At 51.4% G+C, this 23837-nt stretch overlaps 1 protein-coding gene across 1 annotated transcript in view; it reads right to left on the bottom strand.

Moving 5' to 3' along the window:
• CELF5 (CUGBP Elav-like family member 5) overlaps positions 1-23837 on the bottom strand; it is a 57233-nt gene that overhangs the window by 14137 nt on the left and 19259 nt on the right. Inside the window, exons 3-5 of the mRNA XM_024221901.1 lie at positions 13201-13249; positions 677-805; positions 157-236 (exon numbers count right to left, since the gene is read on the bottom strand). Of these exons, the coding sequence (XP_024077669.1) occupies positions 157-236; positions 677-805; positions 13201-13249 (258 nt within the window). The remainder of the gene's footprint in view (positions 1-156; positions 237-676; positions 806-13200; positions 13250-23837) is intronic.

Genomic DNA, 23837 nt, shown 5'->3' with positions numbered 1-23837 from the left:
CCACACAGTCCTGGCCACACAGGTCACAACACATGCATGTGCCTGTTGCTCTGCTGAGCGGTGATGGGGGTTCCCAGCCACAGATGGATGGGGAGCGGTCACTTGAACAGAGATGGGGAGCAGGGGGCGTGACGGGTACCTTGGACTCATACTCACAGGCATCGTCTGGCTGCCGTGCAGTGCGTGGATTGCTGCTTGAGCCTCTGTGTGAGACGAGAACTTTACAAAAGCACAGCCTGGAGAGGGACAGAGAGCAAGGGAGACTGCAGGTGAGAGCAAACCCGAGAGGGAGGCCGGGAGCCAGGCGCCACCTGCGTACCGGGGAGCGGGCCCGAGGCCGGATCCGAACCGGCCCAGAGCCTGAGATCCGGATCCTGCTGCTCAGGCCGATCCCTACAAAGCATTCCAGGGCCAGGGCCAGGACAGATGGAGGCAGGAGGATGGCTTGGCAGGTGCTCCAGCTGATTCAAGCAGACAGCTGGGCACATCAACGTCGGCTGACCCAGGGACTCGCCCCAAGCCACGTTCCCCCTCTCCGAAGCAGGCCTCTCCTCTTGCCTGCCACCCTCCATCTTTGGCCCTGACGCACAGACCCGCCCAGCGCAGGGGTTGAGTTGGGTGCACCCCAGGGCGCAGAGACAGCAAGACAGGCATGACAGACAGAGGAGGCTCGCACCTTTACTGTTGCCATCAGGTCCCCGGAGCACGGTACATTCGTCAATGACCCCAAACGGTTCAAAGAGCCGGAGCACGTCATCCTCAGACTGCTGCTTATTTAGCATCCCCACAAACAGCTTCCTGTCCCCTAGGGGCAAACACAGAAACATCAACCTTCTGTGAGTCTCGCGGCTCAGAGGACAAGGACACGGGGCATCCGGCCTCGGGTATGTAACACACGGGCAGGTGAGTTACTTTCCTTGGGCCACAATTCATCCCGGACAGCAATCCAATGAGGTTCCTGTTACACCAAGCAGGGATCCAGCCCCCTAAGGGTTAATAATAGCTCCTTCCATCGGAGGATCTCAAAGCACACTGCAGACGTTAAAGAGCGAAACCTCCCAGGCCCACCCCCTGCAAGGTGGGCATCATCCTCCCCACATGACAGGTGAGGAAACATGATTTGCCCAGCGTTGCACAGCAGAGGTAGGGAATGGAACCCAGGCGCCCTGACTTCGAGTTTCCTGGCTCTCACGACTAGAGAGGGACTAGAACCCAGCCCAGCCTCCACAGGCTTTAACCACTAGACCACTCTCCTGCGTCTTGAGACAGAAAAAGAACCCAGGTGTCCTGGCTCCCAGGATCCCACACTCTAGAAATGTTGCCAAAGGGTTGGCACTAATGCCAGGGAGATGGGTGGGTGCGGGGCCAAAGGGAGTACGAAGATCCTCTCCCCTCCCTCCCACTGTCCACAGGACATGTCTTGAGGGCTCAGCACACTCTGGCCCTGGGGGGAGAGGGGACGAAAGGCACACGGCTACATTCACGTTAGGCAGCGAGTCACTTTGGATTATTTAATTGTCAGGGAGAAACTCAATTCAAGGTTACCCTGGGAGAGTTTATGGGGACGGGGAAGGGGGAGCGGAAGTGATGACAACAACGGGGTGCCTTCTTCCTGTTCCCACCCCGCCCTACTCCCGTCTCCATCACTCCACACAAAGCGGCCCCCCCCTCCGGCCCGAAGCCCAGGCTCCGATGCTAACATCTTACAGCCGGGTGTCATTAGGCCGGAGAGAAACATGGCGTCTGGTTGCGTTGGAAGCGTGGAGCTCTGGCCTCTGGATCACACCAGCCGGTTACTCACAGTGCCTGACCCCAGGGACGATCCTGCCCCCCATCCCGCAGAGGGGTCGTGTCACCGAAACGGTTAAATACGCCCCCTGGAACGTGCATAGGAGAAACGCCCCGCAGGGAATGGCTGTGTCAGGATGAGGTTTAGGAGGAGCAGCGAGGGAGGATTCCTTATTGTTAGTGACAGGATCAGAGGGGCCGGCTTCAAACAAAACCAATTGAATGTGACGTGTGTCAGGGAAAATAGCGAAGAGGCTGCTATCTGCTTGAGAGTGCAGTGACCTGAAAAACAACAGGTCTGCAAGCTACAACAGCACAGGGGAAGGGGGGGGGGCTTTCATGCTGCGGGCAGCACCCACCGGCTTAGAAAGTGGCTCCCCACCTAGGTAACCCAGTGCTCCGTTCCCTCCCCACACACACACACATGCGCACGCATGGGGACACGTGAGGGGAGGGCCCACACGTGCCGGCACACACTTACACAAGAGCGCATTGGGAGACACATGCGCACACCCATAAATAATAGACGTGACCACACACGGGCTCATGCATGCCCGGCAACATGCATCTCACAGTGACTCCGCGGATGCTGTCCGAGCCACGTTTCCAGAGAGAGAGCGAGAGAGACGTGCAGACAGACAGATCCACACTCCTGCCGCACGGGCAGCGTGCGGAGACAGACGTACAGCTGCGTGCACCCAGGTGCATTCGCTCACACAAACACACGGGTCTCATTCAATGTCAAGGTATTTTCATGGCACAAGCTGCCCTCTGATCAACTTGATTGAAAGGGTTAAAAGTCACGGGTCTGGCTCTTGATTTACAACAGGGTGGGTGACCAGAAAATACAGCCCCATTTTTTTTTAAGACAAAGTTTCCTGACCAATTCTGTTTGCAACTCTCCAGCGTATTAGACCTACATAGAATTTAAAACATTTTCATTTGCTTGTCACTGTTTTACCCTCCTCTCTGCCCTTGGACAATGAAAATAAATGGGACCGTTTCACTTTGGAGTGCCTAGTCACGTTCCTCTTATTGTGAGCATTTACTATTTGTATCCCGGCAACGCCTAGCAACCCTAGTCCAGAATCAGGACCCCATGATGCTAGGGGCTGTACAGCCAACTAAGAAGGAAGACGGCCCCTGCCCCAGGCTCAGTGCTAGTCAGGAAGCAACAGGTGGACAAGACAAACAAGTGGGGTGGAGAGGATGAGGTAACAAAATGAGCAGAGTTTAACAAACAATTGAAATGTTCAGGGTCTCATGCACACGTACTAATGCTGCAGTGTCCGGGTTGCGAACACTGCAGGGCGTATCTTTAAAAACACATCAGTGCTGGATCGACCGGGGAAAATATCAGGGAAATATTTCGATTGATCTGAGACACTATAAAAAGTCGGGTTATTTTAACAAACACCTAAACTTTGGGACAAAACTGACCTGCTGAAATCCCTTTAAATACATTCCTCAGACACCCAGTCCCAATTTCTGCTCACCAGGCTATCCTTCCTGCCTAGAGATGGTCAGAATGGGACGGGGCGGCAACTGGGGAGGAGATTTATATTTTTTAAAAAAATGTGTTAGGGTCATAGATTCCAAGGCGGGAAGGGACCATTGTGATAATCTAGTCTGACCCCCCTGTGTAACACGTCCCCCAATAATTCCTGTTTGAACGAGAGCAGATCTTTCAGAAAAATATCCAATCTTGATTTTAAAATTGCCAGCGATGGAGAATTGGGTTGGGATTTGCTGTTGCAAGATGATTGGCAGTTTGGATCTGGATCTAATTTTATCCAAAGCGGGATTATTTTTGGCCAGAGAGGGGGGAATGAATGGGGAAGGGGAGTGAGGATTTCAGATAAACTGTTCCATTTTGGGCCTGTCCCATATTTTAATACAAATGCAATTGTCCCAGCGAGAATGATCCTGGGCAAAGCAATATTCCTTTGGAACCATGAGGAACTAACTTGCATTGGACATGTGTCAAAAGGGGACACCATCAACTTGAAAGCGGTCAGTTTAAAAAATCAATTGCTAGTCGTTTCAGGTTCTCCACCAGCCCTCTGAGCCCCCTGGATATTTTGTTATGGTTTCACTATCACATTTTTCCTTTTATTTTTCCCCATAAATGTTCCTCTCTGTCTTGTCACTGCATGAAAGACCCACACAAACAACACCTAATGTTTCCCACTCTCCCAATTTTATCACAAGTCTTGCAATATTTGCTGGGGGCATTTCTGAAATCTCCAGCTCTGGGAGTCCCGTGATTACGTGTGAATCTCACTTTCTTTTTTTTTTAATGTAAGCTTCTATCCCTCCTAGTTGTGGCGTAAACACAAACCCTTAAAGACCCAAACATCAGAAAGCAAATAAAACAATCTCAACTTTTTTTTGTTTTTTTGGAGCCTAACTTATGAATGCTGGGAATTGGCAATACCGCAACCGGGGAAACTGACAAAGGACGATATAGGGGAAATTTTATAGTCATTTTCACTTAGTGCTGTCCAATACACAAACTGGGGGGAGGAGAGAGAAATAAATATTTTCCCCCTTTAATCCTTTTCTGTTAACAATGGTAGGTTAACAATGTGGAAGACTTTTATTTTGATGCCGTCGCTTTAATTAAAAATATTTTAATGATGAAAGCAAACCTCTCATTCCCCCCACCCCCGCCTCCAGCGCCCAGCCCCAATGTCACAGCTAATGTTCTTGATTGCATTTTCCTGGTAAAAGCTGCAGCTCTTCTCCCAAACTCCTCACCTGGCTCCTAGTCCCTTCCTATTATGGGGGAGGAGGGGGGGGCGTCAGCAACCACTTTGAAGCCGAGCATCACTGGCTGAGCCCACACCACCCCCAGTTCTGCAGCTGGCCAAGCCACCAGGAGCCCCTGGCATCTTGCAATGGTTAGAACAGCCCCCTGGATCTGAAGCATCGAGGCTGCTGCATTATTGCCCTGGCCTGTGGAGCTATTGCAAGCCAAGCTGCAGGTCCCTCTCTGTCTCAGCCACGTAGCCCCCCCTTTTCTCCACCTTCTTTCCAGCTCTTCTTTTTCACCCTCTGATTGGCAATTTCCCAGGCTGTCCAGCAACCACGAAAATTGTCTCTTATCCCCGACTGTTGGAGTTTGAGTTCCCATGGAAACCCATTCTCGGGCAGGCCGTCATTCAGGCAGGTTGGGGAAGGGAGGGCACAAGGAGGGGCCTAGCGCCGAGCGGATTTCTGATGGAGCGATGACGAGGAACACTGGAGGGTTTTAAGGCTGAACGGTTCAGCCATTAGAGAGAGAAACAGCAGGGGATGCTGCTCCTGTTTAAAACCCAGTGGAATTAGGTCATCTGGCCAAACAGCTGTTGGCGGGGGCGGGGGGAGGAAGAAGAGCAGGGATGGCTACGGGAGAGGGAGGCGACCCCCTTGCGCAGCCCGTTACGGATGGGATGGTTCCCACGATAAATCTCACTGGGAACGCGGGGAGCGTCCTCGTCACTAATACAGTGCTAATGGGCTCGGGTGAGCAATCGCTATCAGCTCAGAGCAGCAGAGCGTTCGGTGGCTCATGGGAAATCAAGCCAGCCCACGATCCCTGCCTTGCAAAGGACCAGGTGATGGCAGTCGCCAAAGAGGGACCAGGATGCCAATTCTCCCTCTCATTCAGGGCCCTCCAATCAGCTCCTTGCCCCCAGCAGGGGTGGGATTTGGGGGACAGGCCTAACCCCCGGTATCCACAGCAGGCCACGGGGGGAGGCAGTCTCTGAGCCACATGAGGCGGAGAACAGGGTGTTCCTTCCCCAGCTCCATCCGGGTGGATAATTCACTGCAATGATGGTTTTAAAGCTGCCCCAGGCCTGGCTTTTGTCCTTTTCTTCTTCTTCATCAGCATCAGTATTATTATTTTCTAAAATCCCTCAAACCCATGTAAATTGCTGATTATTTCTCCCCTGCTCCGGCCTCCCTGTCTTGGTCTCTTTAGCTCTTCCCTTCTCTTCTGACCCTCTTTCCCTTTACCGTTTCTTTCCTCTTCCTCTTTGCTCTATTCTTCCCCCTCTTCTCATTTTATTCCTTCCCTTTTTCATTTTTTTTTCCTGGTCCCGCAATTTATTCTCTCTTCTCTCCTTCTAGCCCTGCTCTATCTCTTCCTTCGCTCCCAATCTTTCCCGTCTCTCCCTAGCCAGCGTTCCTTTCCAACTCCCCCAGACAGATTAAAGCAGCTTGATTTCACCCAGCTCAATTTCCCACCCAGCCCCCTTTGGCCCCTCCCCAGCCACGCCATTCTGTACAGGTTTTTATGCCGCCTTCATCACCACCGCGGCATCTGAGCACCTTCCAGCAGTGCATTAAGCGCCATGACTCACATCTGTCACATGTGGTTTGTTCTCTCTCTCTCATCCTCTCCCCAGGGGGAGAACTGGGTGTGCAGGGGATGGCTTGCTTTGGTGGTGGTGGTGGTGCGGGGGTTGTTTTGAAATGCACGGGATGCAGCTGCGTGTTTGTCAGAGAGGCATGCGGTGCTGGCCATGTGGAGTGGAAGGTGGGGAGGTTTATGATGCCCCCTAATTCCTGGGGAATTCATGCCACAGCTTTGGACCACTCCTGCCCAGACGAGTTTTCCCACTACACTAGCCCTGCCAGGCTATCTTGCCATGCTCAAGCTCCAAGTGACTGCCTGGAAGATGTGTTCTGTAGATGTTTAATAACATCATCTTTGCAGAAACTCCCATCCGAATACACTGATCTAACCCATAAAAACCACTCAGCGTGGGACCCATGAGTGGCCAGGAGTGAATTCCGTTCCACTAGTGGACAAAAGGTGTCCTCAGTTAACCTGTAGGGCTTGGGTATGCTATGCAGCGCAGCAAGATCCTAGGGCATTGGATGTGCCATATCCAATCACAGCGCTAGTCAATCAACCCTAGCATCCTGCTTGCTGTCATGGCAAGAGTAGGGGAAAGCTTCCTCTCCCAGTCATGATGCACTTAACCAGTTATGTAACGTTCTGTGTGCATGGATGTATGTTTAACAGTGCACATATGCTCCGTATGTCACTCATGTCTGCGGCACATTGGAGTCAGGAATATAACGCTAATACTTAGCACTTCTTAAAGCACTTTTTATCTACAACACCTCGGCCAGAGAGGTAAGTATTGTGATCTCCCATTTTTTTAACAGATAGGGAAACTGAGGTACAGAGTGATTTATTAAAGGGGCGGTGTCAGGGCTAAAAAAGCTGAACACCCACAGAAACATTTTGAATGGTTTTTTTTAAACTTCCAGGGGGAAACTTTTTATTTTTAAAGAATAACATCCCCCTGTTGTGTCAGAGGCTCAGACCCTATCAATATTGGGAAAGCACCAAAGAAACTGACTAAGACAAAAGTAAAACAGACAAGCCCAGAGGTGCCAGACCCTTTGTGCAGGAAGGGCTGAATTCCAGAGCTATTGGTTCAGGCTCTCTGCAGACTCAGGCAGAAAGCACTGCATCGGTTTATACGCGGTTCACATTTGGAAGGTTAGCTGTGCAATCATGAAGCCTAGAAACTTTTTTTCCCCCCCATGAAAACTGGGATTCTGCAGAATCCGAATACGCCATGAGAGTCACCCATATCCACCAGCCGGGCCAAGTGGCTGACACCACTGGACTAGTCCGTTTGTAGAAAGTGAGTGAAAGGCTAAAAGTCTTAAATAATGAAAACCTAATTCGATTTTAATTAGTTCCCCCCTCCCCCCTTTTAATAATCTAGGGTGTTCAAAGAAACAGGAAAGGAACATAAAATATAAGCTGAGATTTGCACTTTAAGTGACTGGTCTAAAGCCACTGAATCAATATAAGAGCTGAGATTAATTAGAGTGTAAGTGCTGTTTGGGGTAAGAATCGGTTGTGTGTTGTGTTTGTAGCAGTGCACAACAGGGTGCTGGTCCGGGACTGGGGTTCCTAGGTGCTGTCATAATACACCTCCCAGTAACTCAGAAGGTCCTGGCTCCCAGTCTACACCATGCCTCTGAGCGGAGGATTCATGCACACAGCTGTATCAGGGAGCTCTCAGTGTCCAAGGATGGCTGGAAACCTGGGACAACGGCCCAAACTGATAGTCACAAGGAAAATAAACAGCGGGGGAAGATTCAGAGCATACAGCTCCCTGTTTTGCAGGCCCCCGGTTCTGCACCGGTGATGTCATTAGTTTTCAAGAAACAATGTGAGAGAACCCCAGGCTTGCATGGGATGCGGGATGTTACGGCTGAGTCGAAAATATGCAGTCCGAGGGCACCAGGCCAGTGGGAGGCAGAATATACTGAAACTTGGTGTCTGCCACAATTCAGCCATGAAAAGGCCACTCCGTGGAATCCCATAAGGCAAGTTGGCTCTGGTGTGACCCCTGGAAAGTTTTTCTGGGGTTTCTTTCCAACCGATGGTAATAAACAGAACAAGACTGCCTGGCTCACACTCAGCGTTGCTCTCCAAGGGGCAGCGTTTCTCCATCACTGTGTAAGACCGCTCTATCCCGATCTGCAGATCTTGTTGCGTCTTCTCCAAGAATGGGGTTCCCGCAGAAGACTTTGGAAATGGTACTCTGATCGCCAGTTCCTAGCTGGGATGAATCCAAGAGTGTGGCCCCGGGGGGAAAGGGTCTGAGGTGCAGCTTTAACTCTGCCAACTGGCTGGATCCATGTGCTCCAGATTTGCACAAAGAGCAAGCCGGGAGGATGTCAAGGGGCACCCACCCCTGGGGTGTTAACTAGAAACCACAGAGGTGAGATGCAGCCTTGGGACGAGAAAGAACAAATTGGGGTCCAACAATGACCCCAGGAGCTGCCCCGGCATGGTGCTTGGGGATGCCCTGTTGCTGGGAGACACCCTGTTTGGAATGAGAATCAAAGCTAACGTCCAGACCGCTTGTGGTCATTAACGATCCCCTGGCATTCTTCACAAGCTCAGGGCACTGAGCCCCAATATCACGGCCAAATCTGTGTAGCAGACTCTACATCCTGCCTCTAGATTTCCCACGCCATTTCAGTTAGATACAATATTCATCTCCCTGCCCTAAACTGCAGTGTGGCTGTTAAACAGCTGCTACGTTCCAGAGGTGGCTGCATTTCAGTGGTGAGTGAAGCGATCCCAGTACATCATCATTAGGCTTTGAGCTCCTTGCTATAGAAAGGCAAGGTATTATCCCTTCCCTGCAGCTGAGAGAGAAGCAGCCCAGGTCCCTGTTTGAGTTCTGGCTCCCCAGCCTTCATCCTCCTCTCCATCAAGGTCTCTTGCAGGCATATCTGGGGGTTGCTGTTTCAGTCCTTTCGCTGGGGGATGGAATTTCTCTGGTCCCTGTGTCCATGAGGACAATAGACAGTATCCTTTGAACACAGTTCCTGCCGTATCCATAGGATGCATGATTACTGGAGAAGTAACCTCGTTGGGACTGTGCCCAGGTGGGAGGCTGGAGTCTGACACCCAGCGTGAGGTGGCTGGGATTTCATTCTAAGAGCATTAGCTTTGTTTGAAAGGCCAGGTAGGTTATGGGAAGCTGCAGTAACTTTTTGCAGAGGGTTTGCATTTGTATCTTGCGCTGTTTAGGATTCCTGCTCCTCCCCCTCCCTCCTCCCCATTCCCTGCAGACTTGGTAGTAAACTCCTTTGCTTGAAACCTGACAGGGAAACAATAAAGTCCATCTCCTCCTGCCGTCTGCACGAAAGGAGCTGGGGGCATCTCAGACAGATGGGAGCTCTGCTGCGCCTGGGCTGATGGGAACTTGCTCCCGACTCCTCATTTATTCCTGCACTGTCATTCCCAGACAGGAAGGAAGATTTGCAACGTAAATACAGGGAGGAAGAGGAAAGGAGGGGACATTTCTCTGCCTCCCTTGCAAGCCCATTGGCATTAACGGCTGCAACTCAGGGCAGAGTGGACTGTTGGACTCAGGGGACACAAGTGTGAGAATCAGAAGGGATGAGATCTTCCCTGGAGGGGCGGGGGGTGGTAATAAAGGAAACAACAAGAAAGGAAGTAGTTCTGTGCCGGAAAAGAGGAAGGAAAAGGTGGCTTTATGCCAATGTTGTGCCCTCTGGGTTCTGGGCTGCCCCAGGCACTGATGTGGAATACAGGGGTCAGTAAGGAACTCCTAAATGCAGGCAGGACTTTGGATTAAATGGCCATAGTCTTGTAGGATGGATCTAAGCGGAACCTAAATGAGAATCACTATTCTTCTCCCATGCCACATGCACACACTTCGCTGCAAACACCCCATTACCTCTTAGACCTTGATAGCAAATTCTCCTTGTCACAGTGAAAAGCTGCAGGCTAGTTCTGGGTCTCCATCAGCTCCCCCCCAGAAGTGGCTGCGTTTCTGTGTTGTCATGTGTATATAATTTGTAGATTTATTGGAGAAAATTTGAAACAAAATTCAGAGACCTAGAAAATCAAGACTTCTGCTTTCCGGCTTTGAATTTCCAAAAATGGTCCAAATATTCAACAATAATAAAATAATAAATAATAATAATAATAAAAGAACAGGAAAAAATGCTAGTGAATTTCTTTTTCACATCTTGGAAAAACTGGAGCCTTTTGGAATGGAAATAGGTCCCGCACCCAAAAAAACGGATCTTGTTTCCAATGCAAAACAACGTCCAGCAGTTTTGAAATGCAAAATTCTTTGGGGTGAAAATCGATTTGCATTTAAAAAAGTGAAATCTTTTTATGTTGCATTTTTCTTAAAATGTGAAAAATGGCCATTTTGGCACCAATATCATGAGGGGGGGGGGGAAATCCTCCTCTGTTTCAGAGCTGTGAAATGGAAATAAACTTTTTTAAAAATACACAAATTAAATAAACATTTTTGACTCCTTTCTCCCTTCTCTAACAGCGACTGAGATGCTTTGGGATGGAAGTTGCAATAGAAATGTAAGATAATATTAATATTTAATAAAACAGTCACTAGGATATTTTTTAAAATAATAAAGATCTTGCTGTAGGGAAGGCAAGAATAATTAAGCACCAGTTTGTGATACTCTGACTCCATTTGAATAGTGCTTTCCCCATGAGCATTGGCCCACCAAAGTCAGTGGCACTACTTGTGGAGTAATAGGCTATGGGTTGCAATAGGATCACAATCTGGTCCTACACAGGGAAAGAAATGTCTTCTGCAAACACCACTGACAGCTTTGAACTCAATGAAATGGTCTAAGAAGCAGCACGTCTCCTTTTGCTCCCCAAGGAGCAAAGTGGGAACATTAATTATTATTATTATTTTGACCAGCCACTACAGAATACTTAGCGCTTTTTCAAACATAGACAGATACCCGGTCCCTGCCCAGAGGAAATTATGGCCCAGCACAGATGCAACAAGCTGAGGCACAGATAGGCCCTGATCCTGCACTCGGATCCATCCAGGTGGATTCCTGCACTGATGGGGCCCTGCATGGGGGGGGGGGCAGAAGTAAGTCTCAGATTGCAGCATCGGGGCCTTAATTAGGCACGGCAGGATTCAATTTTTGATTGGTAAATGTCGGCGATCATCGTTGGCGTCTCTCCCCACTCATGTGTTGTGGTCCTTGGCAGAGTTCCCTGGGCAGCTTGAGAGGACGAGCTGGCTGAATATTAACTCCACCCTTCCCAACACATCAGCAAGCTCTGATTCAGGCATTCAGCTCTCCGGCTGCCTAAACCCATGTGTGCTCAGTAGCGCAGGTACATGGTTCTAGGCAGTGCAGCCTAGAAGAAACTATCTTTTTCCTTCTGTAAAGAAGAATTTCCATCACTGATAAGGGACATTTACAGAGAGGGGAAGTTATTTTTTTTAATATGGCTTGAGGGCTTAATAAATGGGTATGAGTTTATCTTTCTATTTATTTGTGCGTGTGTATGGATGGACTTGTGAACGTAGCTGTGTGAATGCACTCATGCCGACCAGTGTTGGATGTGGATGTTTTTATGTATCTCTGTGGTGTCTGTTCGGGTGTCCATAAGTGTGTGTATTGCTATATATTAACTGTGTACCAGAATTTGTGTGTGGTGTCTGTGAGCATCTGCGCATGGTTACTTGTGTGTACGAGATTTTGTAGCTCTAGCAAAGACTTCCATAGCCAAAACGAATGAGAGTTAGGCACCTAAAGCCCTTTGAAGATCTGGGCCTAAGTGACTTAGGTCACTTATTCCACACCTTGCTTCCTACAGGCTCTGTGGCTTGGATTTTTAGAGCAGCCTAATGGAGTTAGATGCCTGATTCCCATTGAAATTTGGAAATCTAACTCCCTTAGGCTCATCTGAAAATCCCAGCCCCCGTATGGAATAAAGGATTATTAATAGCTGACTTTTTTATTTTGATTTCCTGCTGATGCGAACGTTGAAATCAATACAAACAAAATACTTGGAAATAATCCTTGAAAACAAAAATCAAATCCTTCCAATCCTAGACACAGTACATGCGACGTTCCATTCTAAAGGGGAAAACAGCCCCACCCAAATGCCACCAGCCCTACCAAATCGCTTGCTAAGGCAGCACAAGCAAATGAAGAGAAGGAAGGATAGATGCAGGAGTGTAGGAGGAAGAAGAAATGCACGGTTAAGGCAGGGAAAAGCAACAAAAAGGATCTGTTCATTTGCGACACCAGGGGGTTACACTTGCTCCATCTGAAGAATGGCATCTGACAGGGGTGTGATCTCCAGTGTAAATTAACGCAGCTCGCCGCATATTCCAGCTCATAACCGCTTAGCATATGTTACTGCTGTCATGTTAATGCTCGCTAGGCCAAGGGGCTAACCTGCACCGCTGAGGAGAGCTGTGCGAATAGCTCTCGGCCGTACCGAAAATCCCCCCGTTTCATTTCATTTCTGAGGGTTTTTTTTTACTTTTTTTAAAAAATAAAAGGAAAACAAATGTCTAAACAAAAATTCATTTCGAATGGAAAAATGGAAATGTTTTGATCTGTTTCTGCTTTTTTTTTGGACTGAACAATTTGGCGAATTTGACCCAATTCGCGAGGTGGTTTGGTCGACCCAAATCTACATTTTTCATTGAAAAACCGGTTCCAATGAAAAAACGGGCCCAGTGCTACGCCTGAGTCTCCCCAAACGCCCCCATCACGCTTCCTGTTCCTCCTGTACCCTCCTGCCAGGCCCCAGGGCTGATGCTCTGCGCAGTTCCCAAGTGTAGTGGGGCCCAGCAGAGAAGCTGTGAGCTTGGCAGAGCCTTGCAGTGGCGTACTCGGGCATGGAGTGTTTCACCAAACCAGGAGCTCCCAACAGGAGCCTCTTTGTTCTATCCATAACCCAAACCCAGGCCCACAATCACCCGCAGGTGCACAGCAAGGGCAGGCCATAAACACTGAGTCTCTCTGCCTAGCAAGAGTGGGCCAGGAGGGCACCTCACAACAGACCAGCTGCCAGCAAAACGACAAGGAGGAATAACAAGGAGAGATGACAACTACCTCCACGGCTCTCGCTGTCCGCCGGCTTCACCTGGATTGGACGGGCCATCTGCAACGAGAGAGAAAGACGGGGAATGAGACATCGCTGCCCGCCTGCCAGTCACATGGTGGCGCCAGCAGCACCAGGGAATTCAGCAGCACTGCCCGAGGGTGGAGAGATGCAGCTAGGAATATTACCTCCTCCCCATAGTGATGCTCTCGGGCCTGTGCAGCGGTATAAGCCCTTGGGCACCCAGTGCCCAAGTACTCTCCCATTAGGAGCCCCTCTTCCCGCTCTGCCAGTAAATGCCTGTCATGCCAGTGTGGAGGGGTGTTCTGGGGATGTGGAGATTGCACAACTACATGCCAAGACCCATGACATGACTGCAAGCCAGGACCTGCAGAAAGGAGCCAAAGCAGCTTCTTTCAGATCTTCTGGGAGGAATGCAGCCCCCACCCCTTTCTATCCTGGCAGTGCAGAGAACACCCCTCCTTTAAATACACACAGCCTGTACCAAGGAATCCTGCATCTTCCAGGCAGCAGATTGCTGGCTGAGAAAGACTCAGGGCCTTGAAGCAAACACTTCATCATTTCAGAATCTAATACCCAGGGAGCAGTGTGGTCCAGTGGTTAAACAACAAGCCTGGGGACCTGTGAGCTATTCCTAACTCTGCCACTGACTCAGCGTGGCCTTGGGCAAGTCACTTAATTGTGTTTCCCTTTCTCTCTCTCTCTCTTTCTGTAAAATGCGGGGAAATAAGACAGCCGTACCAGACAGGGGTGGTGTTTCATTAATGCTCCTATGGGGAACTGAGATCCTTGAGGGAAAGCTCTAGAGAAGGATGATTATGAACTTCTTTTAAAGACGGTAGTGACACCTCAAAGCATCATCTACACAGGAGAGGAGGAGGTTACCTAGTGTCACAAACCCCTCCAGCTCTCAATGGTGTTTGGGCTCTGCACTCGTCTCGCTAACGCAGATCTAACCTGGAGTGACTCCCCCAAAGTCAACAGGATGAGAGGACAATTAAGTTATTATGGGCACCAGGGGGAAAATTTTCAAAGCACCTAAGTGACTAAGGAGCCTGAGTCCCTTTTCCAAAAGCACATCTTGTGCTCGGGAGCCTGCGTCTCACTGAAAGTGAATTCACAAGCAATATACCTTCTCCGCCCTCGAGGAGCTCAAAATCGGAGGCCAATGTCCTCCGCTGTTGGGATCTCTTGCGCAAGAGGCTCATTTCCATAACTACGTGAGAAAAATCTAGCAGCCTCAGTCCTCACTCGGGCAAAGCTCCCATTGACTTGAGTCGGTAATGTTTTTTTGCCTGAGCAAGATCTGCTCACACCCTAGAGGATCGGGTCCTCGACTAAGTTCGGTGGTTTAAGGCACAACCATGATGCAAAACGTATAATGAAGTCGAGTGATAAAAAGTTATGAACTGAAGTCTATAAGATAGATGCCCGAGCCTCCCCCCACTCACACACACCCATTGCTGAGAGATTCCAGCTCCAAGTGACTGATTGATCGTGTGCTTTGTGGCTCCCAAGAATTCAGTGTTCTGGTCCTTCTGCTCCTGGGTCACATTTCCAGCTGTGTCAATGTCCAGGATGTAACGGCAGAAGACCGTCCTTACCTGGGCAGAGAAATTGAGCGCCTGGCTGCAGGATTGTGCCCAGTCATCCAATGTGCATGCACAAACCTGATCTGTATGCACAAAGGCTGCATGTATTTATGCAGGCGAACCTGCTGGGGCCAGTAGTGGAAAACACTGTTCCCAGCCAGCGCCCCTGAGGTTAGTGGTTTCAGCTAGACATGTGCAGCTCCCTTTCCGGCACTTGGTCAAATCAGGGAATGAAGAGTCTGCCTCTGGCCAAAGGGGTGATGAGTTGGAGATGGGGACCACCCAGAGGGGAGCTTTCTCCAGGAATGGGATGCTACCTGCTGGCTGACTGATTGAGAGACAGATGCACCGACTTGCAATGCCTCCTCCATACCATGCGCCAGCTCCCAATGCTTCGGCTCGCCAACCTGGAACGGTGCTTTTCCCTCTGCAGGCAGCACTATCATCAAACCCCAAATGCCCCCCGCGCCAGCTGACTGTTGCAATCCCCTGCGGCATCCCAGGACTTTGCTGGCTAAGCGCTGGTCTTTGCACAAAGCCGGTGACTGGGCACCAAACCCAACCCAGCCTTCAGAGGCTGCTTCTTTCCCAAGACCCCGTTCGCCATCCACCGCATGCTGCTTTGTCAGTTCAAGGAGACTTTAGAGCAAAGCACCTTCCCTTAGCTTGGCCTCTGATTCACTCATCCCTTTATTGCTATGGATTGATTGTATTGATTTATGGAGTGCCTCTGGACATAGTCACCCTGCTAGGTGCAAGCCCTAGCGTGAGGCAGCAGTATTCAGTCTCCAGCCCAGCGCTGCCTCCCGGGTGTCTCTTGGGTGTCTGTTCGGGTAGGCGTGGATGTAAGCTGGACTCCCACAGTAGGACTCTCATCCAGACAGTCCCCCCGACACCCGACTGAGAGATCTGAGCAAGGCCGTGGGTGCTGCTTGCCGTCTGCATCAATAACCCGTGCCGTCCCTGTGCACGGTCAGGCAGCATCGTCCAGATGTGCACTTGGGAACAGGCTCAGGGGGAGGGGCAACAGCTGTACAAGTCCCACACATGCCCCTCCCGCCCCCGCTGCAGCCTCAAGGACCAGCTTTATTTCTAGCCAGGAAGAAAACCTGGGATTAAGATAAACAGATGGGGAGGGAGATGCAGGGACTGGACTCTGAGCTCAGCCCCACCAGTGCAAATCCAGGGAGGGGGAGGCTTCATTGAAGCTCATGGCTTTACGCCTGCATATGGGAGAATCCAGAATCTTTAACGGCAGCAGTGGGAGGGGGAGGGGAGGAGCGTGAGAGGTTCAGGAACAACCCCAAGGGGAATTCAGCACCTGAGAACATCCTGCCCCCCCCCCCACCCTACCCCGGCCGCCCATCCCCCCGCAGGCCTGTCACTCCAGCTCGTGGCACCTTGGGTAAAGGAGTTGTCGTCATGGAAACGGCTATTCACCACATGGAACCTGACATTTGTGGTTGCCATGGTAACCAGCTCTTAGGGGCATTCCCTCCGCTTTGCACAAAAGAGACATTTTGATATGATCTTCGGAGAGGGGGCTGGCGGGGGGGGGGATGCGGGGGGACAAGGGGGAAGAGCCCCCCCCCATTGCTCCCAGTGACTCTCTGGGCTCTGCCAGCGGGACGCGACCCTCGCGGGATCGGCAGGATAAACTGGCATGATGTAAACAGGTCCCTTGGCCACCGAGGCCCCAGCTGCTCCGTACGAGAGCCCCAGTGGGGCAGACCTTGGCCAGAACCAGCCCCTGGTGGGAACTGCAGAGCGATGGCATACAAAGCCCTCCGAGCCCATCGCTGGCTATAGGGGAGTGGGGTGAGATGCACTGAGGCCTGCGAGTCAGCTGTCTAGTCTCAGATGCCCTGGGGTGCATGAGGATAACTAAGAGCAGCATCTGGCTCTGGGATTGTGACCAAGATGGCCTGGGAGGCTCCCTGAGCCGCTCTGCAGACCCCAGCTCGCTCTCACCCCGCCCTCTAAGCCACACGGAGGTCTCTCCTCTGCTCTCGCTCATCCCCGGGAAGCTGACCCGAGCACTCCTCAGACCCACTCACAGTGGCTCGGGGCTGCAACCAGAACCAGCCTGACCACGAGATGACCAGGTTCTGGCCAGGCTGAGCGTCCCCATGTAGCTCCCAATCCCTAGCGAGTTCTAACAAGCCCCACTTCCCACTTCCACTCCCTCCAGTTGATCTGTTGCCAGCCAAGCCCGGCTCCCTGGCAGAGCCGCGAAGGGGCGGCTTGGCTCGTTCTCACCTGCTCAGGGAGACGTGGGTAGAGACGAGATACAGAAGCCTCTCAAAGCAGCGAAAGGCATTTATGTTTGGAGAAGAAATTCAGACTCCTCTGCTTAACGTTTGCAGCGAGAGGTCCCCGCCGCCGGCCCAACCATGGAGGAGGCATCATGCTTATCACAGGAATTTCCTGGCAATGGCAGCACAGAGCTAAGGAGGCGACAGGACCTTAATTCAAGCTCCACCACGGCTAGAACGGCAAACAAACCACAAAAGGCCCCACAAGCAGAGACCTAAATGCACAAATGCCAGGAAATTCTACAGCAGTTTTAACTTGGCCCATGTGTGTGCTCGGGCTGCACTGCCCAGAGACACTCCACTAGGAGGGGTGACCAGACCAAAGAGCGATAATGAGCTCAAGTCACAGCACCTTACGCTGCCAGGTGAGTATTTGCTCCTCCCATTTTACAGAGGGACAGAGCGAGGCATGGGGAGGGGAAGTGACTTGTCCAGGGTCACCCGTGAGTCAGTGGCAGAGCTGGAAATACAACCAAAACCTTGTGCTCCCCGTGCCCGGCTCTAGCTGTCATGTCCCACTGCATTAGACAGGATGTGGCATGTACATCCACACATGTACAGACCAATGGGCACAGCTATGTACATATACACAGCTATGTTCACGGTGCCCAAATGAACACAGAGACCCACCATGAACACATGCAGTCTGGACACATGCGTGCGCGCACACACAAACATACAGAGGCAGGCACCCCTGCACAGACGTGTGTATTACACACACACATGCATGCATCTCCCACACACATACGTGTAAATCCTCTGAAGCATCTGACCACTGGTCTGGCCCAGGATGGCCGTTCTTATCTCCCACGTGCACGGACATATGCATGCATGTTCCGGACCCACCCACCCAGACACATGCATGTACTACACACGCCCACACCCATGTGGCTCAGAGGATTTTTGCTAGTGATTTATGAGGCTGAGCCTGCCTCGCAGACTGAGCTTGATTTTCCTCATTAAATTATTTAGATGAGCATTAAAAATTAACCTATTTATTCATTTCTGAAGAATATCACATTAACATTTAGCACACGCTGCTGGGCCGGCAAGGGCCACGCTCCCCCGCCCCTCACCGCCAGTGCCTCGCAGCGCTTCCTACCTGCCGCTAATGATAGGCAGCGTTGTCAGCTCTGTGACCCACCGGGCAGGGGACCAATGGCCTTGCAAAGCGCTCCCAGCGACATGGTGGTGGTGTGGCCAGACACACCAGCAAGGGAACATCACCTGGTTAATCAATCCCTCCCTCTCTCTCTGTCACACCACTCCCCCCCCCCCGACACACCCACTGAGTGTGTCTCTCCCCCTTACCCTCCTCTCTCTCTCTCTCACACACACACGCTCCGTGTGTGTCTGTCCCCTCACCCTACCTCGCACATACATACACCAATCTGTGCATGCATCTCTTGCTTTCTTTCCCCCACCTTCTTTCTCACACTCACACACTGTGTCTCTCTCCGGCACTACCCCCTTCTCTGTCACATGCACACATACCAATCCATCTGTGCGTGCGTGTGTGTGTGTGTGTGTGTCTCTCTCTCTCTCTCACACACACACACACACACGCACACACAGAGTGCCTATGCATTTCTCTCCCCTGGGCTCCCACTGGGCAGCGCCCAGTCGGTTTGGCTGGGATCGAGGGGTGCACTGACCGCAGGTGCGTTAGCAGGCTATCTGCATTCGGACGTTAGAAAGCTCGTCCTTCAGAATTCATGCCGATCCCCAAATGGTCAGGAGCTGCCTTGTGGGAGGAGCAGAAGGACAGCCCAGAGCAGCCAATTCCTTTCCCGGTGAGGGAGACAGTAAGAGGCCTTTACGATGTGATTCTGTATAAATTACAAGATAAATTGCACCCCGCTCCGTGCTCCTGTAGGGTTTGGAATAGGAAGCCCAGTTGGGCGAGGGATTTGGTGGCTACTCCAGCTCCTTTACTGTGACATTCCCGCTCCTGTTTTCTGATGCAATTGCTGGGAGTGAGGATGCCTGGGATGAAATTCTGCCGCATGAAGGCAGTGGGAGTTTCCCCATAGATTCCAATGGGGCCAGGATGTCACCCCTGGAGCCCCCCTACCTGCTGAGCAGATCCAGGCAAAACTTCTGTTGAAGTCAAGGGGACTAAGGAGCACAAGTCCATGGGAGGTTTCCTAGTGAGCAAGGAGTGAGTAAAGCCTCTGGGCTTTGATTCCAGCTGATTACAATTTGCTCCACAAAATGCACCATTTCCCCCAGAGCATTCCTGGGCATGAGCAGCCCCCAAACGGCCACACAGAGGCACCGAGTGAGCGGCCACCCCAGTGACCCAACAGCTCCGCAGCTATCTCCTCCAGGAGAGGGAGAGACCGTCCCCTCCTGCTTCCTGGGACGTCAGGCCGCGATGCTCAGCAAACCATGTGCTGCAGAGAGGGCGAGAGCCCCAAGGGAGGAGCAGGCCTCGCTCTCTATTAATTACGTGTAAGTGATGTAGAATAGGCCCTCAGGTGCAACACAGGGTAACCCAGCGGCGTTAAGTAGGTCAGAGGCAGAGACCATGAAACAAACACAGCGTGTGCTGGCTCCGTAGGGCCCTCACTAGAAACAAGAGCACTCAGGGACTTGTCAGGATCAGGGCATGGGTCTTCAGCATTGACTCATTGGTTCTCTGGTGGCCAGTTTAGAACTCCCTGCCTATTGCATCACAGCCACTAAACATCCATTCAAAGCACCAGGGTTCGGAACCTCACTTGCCTTTATCTGGGCAGGCGATGATGGAACACGAAGGGTGGAACATGAAGGGTGAACAGCGGCAGAGTGTATCTTTCTGCACGTCCCCACACGCTACTCTATCAATGGGGCTCAATCCTCACCTAGCAGATGAAAAGGGGAGTTTAGTCTTCATTGAGCTTTCAGTCCTTGGTGGTCTCCACTGAGAGCATCAGTAAGGTTGGCCACTAATATGGTACTAACCGAACGCTGCTCTGGCACCATCCAGCTGAGCATCTCAAAGCGCTTTAAGAACGTTAAAGACTTCGCCCGCCCAACTCCCCTCCCCCGTGAGGTAGGTAAGTATCATTGTCCCCATTTTGAAACGGAGGCGGAGGAAGTGACTTGCCCAAAGTCACACAGGAAGTCTGGAGCAGAACCAGGAAAAGAACCCAGGGGTCCTGACTCTATGTCTCCTGCTCTAACTGCTAGACCCAACCTTTGTGGAATTAGTGCCAAGAGTGGTGGTAGATTGTCCTTTGAGAACCGGACTGAGAATCCCCAATTCATTTCACACGAGCCCCTGCTGAAGGCCATCGTTTCAGGCAGAGTGTCTTCCTTTTCCTGGCCCAGCTGGCTGTGAGTGACAGGCAGGTGGAGAAGGAAGCTGTCCCCGTGCCTCTGGAAGACGAGCACTGAGTGATGACAGACAGCAGTGTGCAGACATCCAGGCTGAGTGAAGGACAATGACACACCAGATCAGTCGCTTCACCTCCTCAGGTGCTCTGCAGCTTCTTACTTTTTCCTTAACGCAATCAGTCACCCCCGTCTTCGCTCCTGCTCCTGCCACTCCGCCAGCAAGGCGAGCTCCTTATCACTGTGACTCGGAAAGTCTTTGGATCTCCCTGATATCCCTATGGAAGTGACAGCGCCATTACTGTGCATTATCATCAGATAACCAACAGGGGAGTCCATCCCATCGCAGCAATTACGAGCCTCTTCGCACAGCAGGCTCTTGGGCAGACGCATCCTGAAGTGGGCTGTTTGATGGGATGAGTCACTGGCCATTCTGCCCTCACTTGACCCTCACCTTTAGCATGCCTGAGGGCAGCACACCCGAGGCCACGGACATCAAATGAGCTTCCCCATCATTTGGGTCCTTCCTTGCCCCTTACAATTGGTCTTGTTGGAGGTGAGGGTCTGAAAGGTGGTAAGAAGAGTGTGCCAACTCTCCTGGAGTCCTTTCCACATGCTGCAAAAGAAATCTAAATCACATTTCCCAAAAGAAATCTAACTCACGGAAAGAAAAATCCAGTACCAAATCCAGTTGACATGGGTGTTGAAGTAACGCCACCAACTTCAGCAGGAGTCAGTCTGGATTTACGCTGGGCTAAACAAGAGTGGAAGCTGGCCCATAACCTCTCGCCCAAGCCTGCACTGACATAACTAAACACACTGAAAGCTTTTCTAGAGCAGATTCATTGATTTGAAGGCCAAAAGGGTCCATTGTGATCATCTAACCTGACCTCCGGCATAGCACAAGCCAGAGAACATCATCCACTAATCTCAGCATCAAGCCCAGAACTTCTGCTTGAGCGATAGCCTCTCTTTTACAAAGACATCCCGTCTTGATTCAAAAGACTTCAATTAATGGAGAAGCCACCCCATCCCTAGGTGAGGTGTGCCAATGGACAATCATCAAACGTGCACCTTATTTCTAGTCTCAATTGATCTAGCTTCAGCAGAGTTCCCAAGACCCTGCCCTTCAGGGTCTTTGTTTTGTTTTTGTGGTTGGGATTTTATTATTATTCTATATGCATATCTACAACACCCAATGCCATGGCATCCCTTAAACCGCCCCGACCCAATCTTACTTGAGTGGCCCCTCTGTCTCTCCTGCTCTCTGCCTGTGGAAAGGTCTTCTGAGGAAATGCTCTGGTTTAAGTCCCTGGGTTTAATATAGGGGTATCTGGGTGAAATTTCATGGCCTGTGATCCACAGGAGGCCAGACTAGATGATCTAATGGTCCCTCCTTAATAGTGAGCCTCTGTGCTGGGCTCCTGGCCACTTGTTGCCCCTCTCCTATTTGACTGGCGATGCTCTAACCCACAGGGCTAGGTCGCTGCTCAGAGCAAAGTGAAACATGTCAGGCAGGACCGGAGGAAGAGCAAGGGAGCTGCATTCATAAAACGCTGCGGTGCAGTCACCCCGTTACTCCCACCACAGAACAGGAATGAGGCGGAAGGGAGGGGGGCGGGCGCGTAGCTAAGCGTCTTGGTAACGCAACGAGAATGGTGCGATCTCCATCTCTGCCCTACCCTATGCACTGTCAGGGAGCAGGCATGCAAGGGACCTGAGACTCGCTACTGCTCTGTGTAGCACATACACTTAGTGCTCAGCGTCACCTGAGCCCCTGCACCGGAGCCTCATCGTCTAGTGAGGCCAGCTTCACACCACTCCAGGATCTGCGAGATCATTATCACCAGGCTTCTAAAAGCTCCCATCTCGTGACTGGGAGCGGCTCACAACGCCAAGTAGGCTAAGGCAGCTCCAGCTAGATGGGCGGCGGCAGGCATCTCCAGCTCAAGTCTTCGCCTGCCGCTGGTACAGATGCACCAAGAAAGTTTGTCCATTCCCCCTGACCAGGATCCCAGGCTCCCCGAGGCCTGGGGAGACACACCCCACTAGGGTAACTCACCCCAAGTATTTTCAGGTGGTCTTTTACTCCAGGCCCTTCTGGTCTTGACAGCTTAGTAAGGGGAACCCAACTACCCCCTTGCCCCAACTGAGGTCCTGGGGGGCAGCAGCCCATCCATTCCCCCATCTCCTATTTTTTGCTAGTCACCCCCACTCAAATCCAGGGGAAAAGCTCTTCTGGGGATACTGTCCCCATTCAGCAGAAACAGAACAAGAAAGAGTCCTCGTGCCAACTTAGTCTGAAACCCAAGGTGTCCCATGTTGTTGCACAAGGATGGATTGGGTGTGGCGATCAGAGACTACAGTACCTGTGCTGTTCAAATGGATTAAACTCTCCCAAACCTACACGGCTACCACTCTGAAACCAATCCTACTGGTGATGAATAAAGTTGTCTGAGCCTGTTGGGGGACATCAGGCAAGGGATCTTCCCTCGTGGGGAAAATTAACATCACAGCAGCCTCCTGTATGAAGTTCTCCTCTACACTCTTACCAACAGCATCCTTTCCTCCTCTCACCCACATCTAGCTCTCCCCTCTTGGATGCTCTCCATTTGCATAAGAAGGGTCATCACCCCCTCTGGTCTTACTGGTACCCAAGGGGGGGGGGGCGTTCCTTCTAGCAGTGTTCGGGGCAGTCCTGCCAATGATGCATAATGGGAGAACCCTGATACTTCCCTCTTGGCGGACTCCATCATCCACCATCTGCCCCATTTTCTCTCTGACCCTTGCAAAAGAATTAGCCAATCAGATACATTGATTCCCTGCCTGGAAGGAGCCTGGATGACAGTAGGGCTAGGAACTGACTGGACAGGACCCATATCTCCACTGCTCCTCTAGCCAATTCTGCATCACTGCCAAGTGTCGAGATGCCCTCAGACATTCTACCCGCAGCCCCTGGAGTGATGCTGAAGGTCCTGAGACCTCAGAGATGGGCCCAAGGGCCTGAGAAATTCCCCAGAAGCTTTAGTCTCTGGCCAAGAGGGTTTTTACTAAGGCTGGGAGAGGAGTGGGACCCATCGCATCCCCCTCCAGAACAACATCATTCAGACCTGCGAAGCAAAACTTGGCTCCTGTTTGTAGGTATCTGCTGTTCTCCAAAGAGTTCGAACCCGAATGGCTGCGGGACACGGCAGCACCTGTTACGCAGTCACCCCCTCCCCCACTGCAGCTTAATTACAGTGATTTGGGAGAGATGGGCCCCTGCTCATTTAATGTTCTTTTGTTGTCGAGAAACAGGAGGCCGGTGGTTCTGTGCTTCAGAACTAGGCTGTGATGGGGACCTCTCCACCCAGGCCTCTGCGTACAGGCCTTAATTAACTCCCAGTTCCCATGGCAACCACT

The sequence above is a fragment of the Terrapene carolina genome, unplaced genomic scaffold (genome assembly GCF_002925995.2).
Source record: "Terrapene carolina triunguis isolate 2854851 unplaced genomic scaffold, T_m_triunguis-2.0 Scaffold194, whole genome shotgun sequence".
Classification (NCBI taxonomy): Eukaryota; Metazoa; Chordata; order Testudines; family Emydidae; genus Terrapene; species Terrapene triunguis.
Note: the sequence above shows the minus strand (reverse complement) of the source record. Positions and strands in the feature narration are given on the sequence as shown.